The sequence below is a fragment of the Miscanthus floridulus genome, chromosome 16 (assembly GCF_019320115.1).
Source record: "Miscanthus floridulus cultivar M001 chromosome 16, ASM1932011v1, whole genome shotgun sequence".
Lineage (NCBI taxonomy): Eukaryota > Viridiplantae > Streptophyta > Magnoliopsida > Poales > Poaceae > Miscanthus > Miscanthus floridulus.
In genome coordinates, this window is record NC_089595.1 from 34700881 (window position 1) to 34713261 (window position 12381).

A 12381-nucleotide genomic window follows, 5' to 3' on the forward strand; every position below is an offset into this window, starting at 1 on the left:
AATTCGACCGTCACTTTGACTCAAAATCTTACCGAATCCTTCTCAACGTTACGATTCTTCTTCTGAGATACTTCGGTTTCTAAACATCATACGTAACAGATTGTCCTAAACCTTCTCAATTTTTTACCACGGCCTCCACGTATGATATCACGAGATCTTGACAAATCTCATGATTTTCAGACTTTGTTTGCTTTTTTTTTTATTTAAAAACCATTCGGCCACACGTTCGTGGTCGTGTTTCCTGAACAAGATGTTCAATTTTTTTTTTATGTCCTGGGTAAGGCCTCACACCGGACTCAATAACATGAATATCATTTTTCTACTCATTTTATTCTATTATTTGAATCACTTGCAGTTCAAATTTGACTTATACCAAAAATTCCTTGAAAAGCAATAAATTAATTAAATATAGCAAACAGATCCAGAAATATACCAAATCTTAACATGGAGTACCACATGTTGTATGTAGAGAGTAGAAAAAGTTTCAAGGCTAGTAATGAAAAAAAACTTTTTTAATTTACCGAGTGCCAAAATAAAACACTCGGCAAACGAACCGATTTGCCGAGTGCCAGATAAAAACACTCGGCAAAGATTCTCTTTGCCGAGTGTCACTAACCGACACTCGGCAAAGTTCTAACCGCCGGCACCCTGGTTGACGTCCGTCACATGTGGCGGTCTTTTGCCGAGTGCCTATTCTTTGCCGAGTATCTTGTTGTTGTTTGCCGAGTGTTTTATTTTCTGCACTTGGCAAATAAGTTTTTTTGTCAAGTACAATTATTTTGCCAAGTGTTTATATGTAGGCACTTAGTACAGATATTGTTTGTCGAGTGTCCGAAAGAATGCACTCGGCAAACCACCAGGCACTCGGCATATATACTGTTTCCGATAGTGACTAATAATAAGCTGCATGAAAAAAAGATCTAAGGATGGGTCTGGCGTAATGGAGTTTCTCCACCTGTGTCCTAGAGAGTAAATAGTAGTAGTAAAATCTCAGATGCAGAACAGAAGATTCCGCTAGTTAATATATATATATATATATATATATATATATTCCAATTCTTTGCTTTATGTCACTGACTTTTGTCCAGCAAGGAGGTCTTGCCGTAAACATGTCTTTTAAGAAAAGCCATATGCATGAACAGACATTATAGACATGCCATGCTACTCAACGGAAAGTCTGAAGCAACCCTACGCTTTCTTCGCCTTCCCAAGTTAGTAGTCTAAAACTGATTATTACATATATATATACACACATGACAAGCTGTAGATAGATCACCTTGGCCCCGAGAGTTCAATGGCTTGCAGCTCGATCGAATTGCGCTGGTCTTCATCATCATAATTTATACCAATTGACACAAATTCTGGTGACCAGTCGGGGTTTGGGTCCTCAATATTTTTAACGGACTCCCATTTTTCTGCAACCCCATCTCCTCCTTCCAGCATCTTTATAATTTCAGACATCTTGGGGCGGTGGCAAGGTCTGTACATTGTGCATAGCAAAGCAATCTGAACCAACTCCTCCAATTCAGCACTGTCGTAATTGCTTCCTAGCTTCCGGTCCACAAACATGCTTAGCTGACTTTGTTCCAGAAGTTCTTTGGCCTGAAACATGAAGGCACAACTGTGTGGGAAGGGAAGTTCATGGTATTTGAATGAACAAAAGAAACACAATTGACAAAAACAAAGTCCTTTTGGAAAAAAAAATGGAATTCTTGGAGTGGCTCAGCCACGCAAATTCGATATAGATCATAGCTGTTATTGCCTTGCTACTCAAGTGGAATACAAAACTTCAGGGAGCAATAGATTATGGTAACATTAGTATAGACATGGCCTGCACTCGAATCTTATTAGAAAGAAAAAAATGACAGAAACTAAGGTCCAGAATGAATTTACAAAAGCTATGTTTGAGAAAAGTGCATTGCAAGCTATATGCATTATTGTGGTAAACTATAATTATGTCTTCTGGAGTTGCATATTGTCTAAAGTCAAGTGAAACGGTGACACTGTTTAGAAACGCATATGTTTAGTTATAGTATAGCTTAAGGAGCTTAAGTTTTACAAAGACCATATTTTCCCTCCAGGGAGTTTATGATTATCTTCTATTCTGTACATATAAATGTAAATTCAGATTACATAAAGCTCAGATATGTATGTCTTCACATCTTCTTTATTAGTGCAGAGGCTGAAAGTTGCACTTCTATTATTATGTAAGACATACTCAGTTGGTTATTGTGTTATATGACTTTGGTGCTATAATTTGTCAGCGGAAGTATGTACAACCAAATAGCTGGAGTATTAAGAGGCAATCAGGTATGTAGAACAAAACACAAAATACAGATGCTTGAATTTTATTCCTTCCATTACAAATTATAGTTCACTTTGGCTTTGTCAAAGTTAAACTTCTCTAACTAGGACTAAGTTTTTGAAAAATATATTAACATCTACAAGTTAAAATAAATATATGCTCAATAAAACCTATTTCATGGAGAATTTAATAAAGCTAATTTGATGTGTTCTAGATATTGATACATATTTTCTATAAACTTGATCAAAGATAGGAAAGTTTTCACTTAGGACAAAACCAAAAAGAACTATAATTTGTAATGGAGGGAGTAACTTAAAAATCCTATAAGGATTCTCACGCCTTTTCTTCTTAATGCAACGAAATGCAACTCTCTTGCATTTCCGAGAAAAAAACTTAAAATGCCTATTGATTTTCCTTTCAATTAAATTCTTCAACATCATCTAATTTGTATGCTCTTTAACCATTTATCTTCAAATGCCTTTAACATGGGTGCCCAAATACTATGTATGCCTATAAACATACTGAACTTTTCCTATGCAATTGACCTAAAGGAAAACAACTCTTTCTTTAAAAAATACTCCAATAAATAAACTAAATTTGAACCTAGACATATATAAGAAACAATATTTACCAATTCAAGAATTCCTCCCTTCTCATATTCATTCTCATGAAGCTCCAGCGTCACTCGACCGGTGACTAATTCCATCAAAAAGAGTCCAAAGCAAAAGACATCAGTCTTCTCTGAAGCGTGGCAGAACTTAAAACACTCTGGTGGTATGCGCCCAAGTGTTCCACGCACTGATGTGACAACATGCGACATCCAATGATCTACAAGTTTTGCCAATCCAAAATCCGCAACAACTGCTTCAAGATATTCATCTAGGAGAACATTGGAGGCCTTGATATCACGATGGATTATCTTAGGATCACATTGTTCATGCAAATAGAGCAGTCCCTGTGAGGCACCAAGGGCTATCCTCTTTCTCCTTGGCCAGTCTAAGGTTGGTTCCCCATTAACACATTCTGACAAAGTAAAGGAGAAAACTCAGCTAGATTTGCTTCAAAAAGGGAAAGACCTCAGAATATAATGCCTTCAATGCTTTGGACTAAACAATTTAAAGGAGAGCCTACATTATGTTATGTTCAACTTGTTGTTTTAGCAATTGTTAACCATGTATCAGATTGACTGAGCCCATATCACAAAAATGGATGCAATGGAAGCTTTAAGAATAGACAAATAGGATGGTTGAAACTGCTTGAACTGCAGAGGGTGTGTCATCATTGGATGGAAAAACTAGAATCATGCCTATATGGAGAAGTTGTACATGATTAACAAGCTGAAAATATGCATGCCTCCGTCAGAAAGTCCAATGAAAAGTGATCGGAGTATATTGATTACCACTAATAAGATACTTTTCATATGGAAACTGTTTCACAATATCACCATCTGTAACATACATATTTAATTAATGTTGTTTCTAAGAACAATATATATTGGTCAGAGTTCTTCCTGAGACCAAGTCTATATCCTAAATTACAAAGTACAAGTGGATTGGTGAAACCTTCACATGATTACTGGGAAAAATTGATGTTTCTTTATTTTTACCCTCATGAGATTCTCAATATGAAGGTGCAACTGTGCATGCATGGGATAGAAGAGCATGAAGTACACAATACTAACCTTTTAATTTAGAAGCGACAGTTCCATTTGGCATGTAGGGATACACAAGAAGCCTTTCATTATTTGCAATGCAATACCCAGTAAGGTGAAGGAGATTACGATGGACAGCCAAGCTTATCACTTCAATTTCTATGTGGAATTGATCATCCCCAACAACTGAATCACGATCCTTCAGTCTTTTAACAGCAACAGTTGTGCCATCCAAATCACCCTTGTATACTATTCCATATCCTCCCTCTCCCAAAATATTTGTTTGGCTGAAGTTATTGGTAGCTTTTCTGATCTCCTTAAACTTGTACTGCTTCAGATGGCCAAGACAACCTTCTGGGTCATGCTGCACTGAAACTATGAACATGTATAAATTATCAGGTATAAGAGTGCATGATGGAGAAAATTGGGTACTAATTACATATACAGGGTAATTAATATATGTTCTGAAAAAAAATATGGGTGCAATGCCAAAGTTAAATCGAAAACCATAACCATGGATCTTTCTAAAAAAACAAAACCGGCCATGAACTGCAGTGTTAGTTGTCTAGAAAAAACGTGAACATCACATCATTATAGGAAGGAATTCATATCACAAAATGAAATGAACAATGTAGACAAAATTCTAATAGCGGGAGGATATGAAAAAACAGTGTATTTCACAATGAGTAAAAAGAATCCTTAAATTCCAAGAGTCTAAACATGTTGGTCAATATGGACAGCAGGTATATATATACGATCCTTGATTCCTAAAAAATTAACAGGATCATCGATGAAATCATCATGGAGTTTATACTTTATGCAAATATATTCAAAACATGAATATATTGCCATTGAATCTAACATAATATGTGCCGGCTGCTAGATCTTGTATACGACAGCACTGCCACCCCTGTTATAATACATTCACCTTCCTGCCACCCCACAGCACTGCCACCCTCAAAAAAAAGTCTTGATCAGACGTCCCCTTGACTCCGGTCTTAAAGAAGGGGCCCATCTAACCCAGAACAGGCAGGAACCTCACGCGCGCACGCTTCTTTGGTGGCTGCGGACCCGTCTGCAGTTTCAACAGGGAGGTGGGCACACTACCATGTAGCACCAGGGATCGAACTGTGGTGGGGAGCTCTACACCTCGGGTGCTCAACCACGGCACTATCAGCACATCTTCGCACTAACCTAACATATTATGTTCAAAGCCTTGGTGCTCCTTTGTTGTGCTCACTGCCTCGCTGCCATCTTCTCCCTAGCCGCCTCCGTGTCCTTTCAAGCCCCTATGGCCAACCAATACTAGAACCAAGGCCCCTCCAACCCACCTCCTATTAAACATATATAACTCGATATTCTAAATCACCAGTTTAAGGCAACACTCCAAGCAGAAAGAGAGGAAGCTGCTAGGAAGCACGAACAGTCGGAAGCACATATTCTTGCTCAACAGGCCTCACTTGAAGCAAACCAAGCAACACTTGAAGAAAACCAAAATTTGTTACACCAGACCTAAGAGGAAGTGAGGGGGATGCATACCAAGTTTGAAGAGACTAATGCACTGTTGCAAGCTATGCTGAAACTTTATAAACATTGAGGTAGGTTTGCACGATGTTTCAGTTGATGATGCCTTTGCCTAATCTTTTGCTACATTGTGAGAACACCAAACTTTCTCTGTGTTTGTTGGAACGACTTTGTGCACTATGTTGTCAGAAACTATGTGCAACTTATTTGCATCTGTTTGTATGTTTGAACTTGTGTGATGAAACCTGGTACTAGTGTGATGTTTGAACCTGCAAGCAATTGTGTCTTGTCTTATGGTCTAGAATGTATGTGGATGATGGCTTGGCTGATATGTATGAGCTATGATGAGAATGCTAGAAACGTCTGTGTGACATTCGTCATTGAATTAATACATATGGCAATGCCACATTCGTCATCAAATGAAGGTAATTTTATGACGACCCACATTCGTCACAATAACTTGTCTAAATCAGGTTCCTAGGACACAATTCATGACGATTGGCGTATTTAGGTGACGAGTTGACCAACCAATATGTGGCAGTCACAGTCGTCATTAAATGACAACGATACATGACAACACAACAAAATCGTCACAAAAGGTCATCACATTTTATGACGGTTTTCTATATTTTCGTCACAAGGTACATTTTGTGACGGTCGTTATATGACGACCTTCATGATGATGGTTTTCCGTCATAGCATTAATTTTGTGACAAATTTTGTACTTTCTATGACACTTTCAGTTCGTTATAAAAGCCCAGATTTTTTGTAGTGAGCTACTCCTTTTAAATGAACCTCACTTGCCCGTGATTGGAGAAACCACCACCACTGCACAGCTAGATGCCTCACATACGGCTACACTAAATTTACCGAACTTAGGGAACATGTATACATACAAATATGGAACAAAAATAAAATCAACTGAAGTCTTGTCTTTTTAAAAAATATTGGTAAAAGATCATAAAATAACATTGAAGTTCTTGTGTTATAAAAGTTAGGTGATATAGTATCTTCCTTAAAAGGATCATATACAACAATATTTTGTCTGAATAGATATAGTTCGTACTTTATAACCAAATTGACAAGTTGTTCATATGTTTCATGAATTTTGATCTTGAGACTAGGTCTTTGTACGACCACAAAGACCCATATCAGCCCTCATCTTGGCCCAAAGTTTGCTAATGTCAACTTGTGGGTAAGGAGCCTAGTCTCGGTGCACGCATATATAAGCAAGCAAGGCCATAGCCCAAGAAGCTCACTCATATTTTAGTGATACATAGGTTTTTTCTCTCAAACACATTCTCTTAAATCAGATCACATAAGAGTTACATTATCTACTTTCCCTTTTTTGCTTTTGGCAATCCCATGTTAAGCTAACTCAAGTACAACTCATTGAAGTAAAGAATCCAAATTTTTCTGTTTGGAACTGCATTGCAAAGAAAGTACTACATTTTTAAGTTTGAGACTCAAAGAAATTCTTAAAAGCTAATCTAAATTATTGCAATGAATTAAAACAAGTCTAGGGATAGACATACTGCAAAGGAGTCTAGTTTGCACCACACACCGTAGTTTCACCCATAATAGGCATGTTTCATATGAGTCTACCACTCACCTTTGTTGATTTGGTAATCCTAAATCCATGAACCAAACTCATCTTCTCATGGGGTAGAGATACCAAACTTCTTGGTCAACTTTAATTGGTAGTTAATAATCTTCGTAGTTACAATCATATATTGAAATTTGGCTAAGTTGTGTTCCAAAAATATAACTCCTTGAACAAAGATTGAGGTACCACATCTAGAGTTTGGTGAAGGAGAAAGGTTCTTTATATAAAACAAGAAGAGGATCCTCAACATTTTGTATATATCTTCTGCTATGCCAACAAGCTAGTAGCCATGCTAGTTTGGGCCCACCTAGTATTCTCAACATCAAAAACAAGCATGACCTCCTTGTATTGTGAATGGTTCTATAGCCTAATGCTCACAAGATCCTTGGTGTAGCACCTCGGGTCTTGGGTTTCACTCACTATGGGAGTGAATTTAAACATGTCTGGGGTTAAAAACACTCAACGTCAGTTGTGACCTTTAGATAGATGTGTAACCACTATAGTTGCTTTTATCGAGATGCACATGGCCACAGGCATGTGTCCTAGGCATTCGGTGACATGTCCAGCAGCTAGTCTCTAGGGTTTTTCTCAACGTTCGTGCGAGAAGCTTCTTCTTAATGCAATGCCGTGGGAGCAATCTTTCACCCATAGGTTGAGATTTTTATGACCCCGTATTTTTAAAGACACACTGATGTGATCACGATTTGACTCCTTACCCTTGTTCATCGTCCATGAAATAAGGCAACAAGCTTGTGCTACTATTCCTCATATGACCCACTTGGCAATAAGTGACTATTGATCTGTGGAAATGTAACCTTCCATGTATAGCAAGTCTGTTGTAGTTTTATGTACTCCAAACCCATGTCATCTAGTACTACAATGTGTAATTGTTATCCATTAGAATGTCTTTATTATTATCGTAAACCTATATTCTTTCATGGTATCAAGCCAAACCACTAGTCTATGTTTCCATCTCTTGTGTCCCTCCTCCTTGCATTGGCTAACCCACCACAACCCTTGCCACTACATCGTCGTTGTCCTCCAACCTATGGCTCCTCCAAATCCAACTTCCATACTCTTCACTACCAATGTGTGTTAGCACATTCCTATCACCTTTACCCAATATCCTCCTAGGGAACGTCTAGTGTGGCTCCCGCATTGGAGTGGGCAAAGTAGAACCAAACGAGATTGCGTGGAGGAGCGCTTTCTACCCTCCCATGTGAGGAGTCGGAGCTATTTTGGTGCCGGAGCCAGAGTGCCAAAAATTGGCTCTGCCTATAGGGCTCTGACTCCTTCAACAAAGTATATCGCGCGGAGCCGCACTAAACATGGCCCTAGTTACTCATGATGGCATGAGCTCTTGAAGATTCCAATCAAAATTTGATTGATATGTAGCACATTGAGGGCACATCTCCACCAGTCGCGCCAACCATCCTACATGACCTAGGTGGCACCCAATTTATTCGGTGCACTTGAGTGCTCTATGGATCCATCTTCATAGCACACTTTGCTACCTTCATCACCCTTGATGTCACAACACACGCGATCAAGGTTTTTCAATCAATTCAGGGGGGAGATTCCCACCTACTTTTTATTGAGCCAATGAAATTGGTTGTACATTTACAAGATGTTGCCCGACATACCGGGAGAGAGGAGCAGGGAGAGGGGAGAACCAAAGGTAGATATTACAATTTTGAGAGATGGTTTTGGGCATAAGCTGACTAGGTAAAAATGAACACTTTGTTACTCTTGAATCTACCAGTCTTGGAGCAGAGATCTTTAGATACTTTGCGCTGGACGTAGGTCGAGTGACGTACTCTGAGTTAACGATGAGCATGTTCTAGGACTTCCAAATATGGCAGAGGACAACGAGCATAACGTCCATCCAAATAGGTGTAGGAAGGTCAGGTTGTCACCGATTTGCCAGGTGAGCTTCTGATCCCCAGCCGATATCTGAAGGGAGTCCAAAACCTTTCGTGCCCTTAGGCAGCTGCCCTCATTGTAGAATAACAAGAATGCATTCTAGAATAACAAGACTCGCATGCCTTGTCTCTGGAGATTAAGTTTCAAAAACATGGCCCAAGGTGGACATGCTTAGCTATTCACAAGGAGTCAAGAGCCACTGAACTCACCTATACATTAGTTGTACCATCACCAACTTTATCCTTGTGAAATACGGTACAAAATTGAAGTGCCACCCTATCATCATTCTCCTTGATGACCTAAATGAGAATATGCACTCAGTGGCATCCATAATCAATATGAATATGCCACCACCATCTTTCCTTAAGGCATGATCATTGCTTCTCTTAGAAGAAGATGGCCTAAAATCTCTAACCCATCACAGTCGTTGCTCAGGTCATTTGAAATAAACATCCCCAAGCCCCCCTCCTTTATTGGATCTAACTCTAGTGGATCAAGAGTTGGATCTTGGGGAAACCAAAAGGCTAGGTCCCTAGTGGCTCCAATAGAAGCAATATACATGCCTTCTCCGAAAACCCCAACCAACGTAACTTCTCACTCTTCAATCTATGGAATGGGACATTCAGATGTGGTTAATGGCCATGCCTCCCACTTAGCTCTATTCCTCTTGGCATCCTTTGTTGAGCCATATTTTTGTAAAGGCATATGACATCCAACACGCCATCCCTTTGGTGACGCATCTTCCCTAATCCCCCCCTACCATTGACACTCGTTGTTGCACCATTAATATCACCATCCTAGGACCAATCCTCCCTAATCCAAGCGATGAACACCATAGCCCTACAAGGCGGTGCCATAGAACAAACCTCGAAACTCCATCATCAAGTTATGTTATTTAGTGGGCTATTCGATTATGAATTTTGGATTGACACAATCATTTCTTGCCTTTCTTTCTGTACAATCAAGAACGATGATAAAGTAAACAAATAGTAGTCAAAATAAATGGGTAGCAAATTTTAATTATCTCGGAAACATATCGTCATGGATTAGTGATTTCAAATGCCAAGTGAGTTTACGCTCCCACATCTTATGGATGGGCCATCAATTGACTTAGAACCTCTTGGACCCAAGGGGCGTGATCATCGATGGGACCAAGGGGTGTTGATACAATCTTTTGGAAAATAAGCCATAAAACAATAAAGGAAAACAGCAAAAAGATCCAGAATATATATGGACTCCAATATAATTTCCCATATCTACTGAGTGGGAGTATTATGAAATTTGTCTATGTATAAACAGTCCATACAACAATGAAACGTTTTTATTTCTAAAAAATTTCTTATGCAATGGCAAACATGTTAATAAGAAGATAGAGCTGGATGATCCCAGCATATGTAACACTAGGATCCTCATCTGCAATGTGAGACATGAATCTGTCAACCCCTTTTTCAGATTAATGTTCCCAAAGTTCAACAGATCTAAACACGTATATAGCATTTGAAGAAAAAAATATTACCATCAGCAACTGCAAAGACTCGCTCACGCTGACGCCTTCGCCAAAACAGGACAGCTCCAGCCACAACGGCAACCAGTGAACAACCAATTCCTATGCATAGTAGGAGGATAAAAATGTCTTTACTCATGACTTGTAAATCCCCTGGAGGAAAAAAATATTGTGGTGAGCACACATACTCACAAGAAAAATATGCTCACTTGAATTAGTTAACTTTACTAAAATGAAATTGGAAGTGTCCAGAATTGGACACTGAACAACCTTCTTTGCCATCCTTTGGGCCTAAGGGGGGAGCAATTGACTCTGAGCCGATATCACTTAGGAATGGATTGCCTTCGAAACTATTCAGGCATAATAGATTAAGGAAATCAGAAAGGAGGAAAACCATATATAAATAGCTTTACCCCAAAGCTCATGTTGCCCCAGTTGATACAGGGAACGAAAATATGAACCTGAGATCACTTACAAGACATTCCATGTTCGAAAAGTCGGCCGGTGACCACTCAGGTTGTTGAAGGAAACATCCCTGTAGAACATAAATAACTTTTGTTTCTTAGAAATGAGGAATAGGTAAAGCTCACACTCACAGTGAGAACTGGACATATTCATTCAAAGAACAATGCAGCAATGATAAAAAGAAGGTTGTCAATAGAAAGTACAGGCTGAAGATCATGGGAGCATCAGTGCCTAGTGATTCGGGTATGGGTCCACATAAGCTGTTATTGTTCAATTTCCTGGAGGAAAGAGACAAGAGGCCGATAAAATAAAGATCATGTGACTCGATCAATCTTCAGATTTAAAGATAATCTACAGAACTGAGATACAGATATGTCTGGATATAATGTTGGCATCAGGAAGATTTATTAGTCTTACAGGTACTGCAGTTTGGCCAGATGACCCAGTGTACTTGGGATGCTTCCACTGAAATGATTGTTTGACAGGTCAAGTACTTCAAGCAGCGTCATCCTGCCTACGGTGTCAGGGATACAGCCAGAGATAGCATTGTGGCTTAACAACCTGCCAAAAATTTGAAAACAAACTCCTCATTTCATCACAAGTCACAGCTCACAACAGCAAGTAAGGAAGTGCATGGCTGCATGCAACGAACTGAATGTGTTAAAAAATTAGTACAGCCTGGGAATTTCAAGGGAATCTCACTAGAACTGAGAGGCTCCTCAGAGTTCCCTAAAAATTCACTCCTACTACATATGTTCCGGACAGGGCTAACATAGAAATTCTGGATCTTTTTGACTTACAGATATCGCAGCGACCTGAGTTTTCCGACCGCCGGCGACAGTGTGCCAGAGAGGTTCTTGTTCGTCATAGACCTGCGAACAGCATACAAACGCAGAGAACCATGAGCCGGACGTGAAAATCGTGGCAGAACAGAAACAAACGTCCATATATGCACAGGATGAGGAGAACATACAGCTCTTGAATTTGTCCCTTTTGGCAGGTGACCATGCTCCAGTGGCACGGGTCGTTGCCGAACTTGAGGTCCCAGTCCCAGAGCACGTTGCCGGGATCATGCAGCGGCGCCTTGATGGCCACCAGCGCCTTGGCTGCAAACCACACACAAGACCACGACGTTGATGGATGGAAGGGAACGCAACGCAGCAGCAAAGAACCAAGAAGAGCGCGTCGATCGAGCACAAGATCGATCTGATTTTGCTTTGACGGCCACGCCGGCGGCCGGTCGGACGGAGGAAAAACAACACAGCAGCACCAGCACAGCACGTACCTTGTTTGCCTAATTTCCCAGCCGCGGTGGGCCAAAGCACCGCCGCCACAGCGACCACGACGCCCACCACAGCCACCACCAGCCTCCTTGTCGCCTCCGGAGCTCCACACCCGCCCAT

General features: G+C 40.0%; 1 protein-coding gene across 1 annotated transcript; it reads right to left on the reverse strand.

The window, feature by feature from the left end:
• Positions 1 to 1272: 1272 nt before the first annotated feature.
• On the reverse strand, positions 1273 to 12381 carry LOC136510568 (protein NSP-INTERACTING KINASE 3-like). The gene is made up of 11 exons (XM_066504977.1): positions 12264 to 12381; positions 11952 to 12084; positions 11779 to 11850; positions 11396 to 11539; positions 11182 to 11256; positions 10989 to 11048; positions 10784 to 10863; positions 10526 to 10666; positions 3987 to 4331; positions 2937 to 3328; positions 1273 to 1602 (listed from the first exon to the last, which is right to left on the reverse strand). The coding sequence occupies exons 1-11, from the start codon at positions 12379 to 12381 to the stop codon at positions 1273 to 1275; spliced, it is 1890 nt and encodes a 629-aa protein (XP_066361074.1).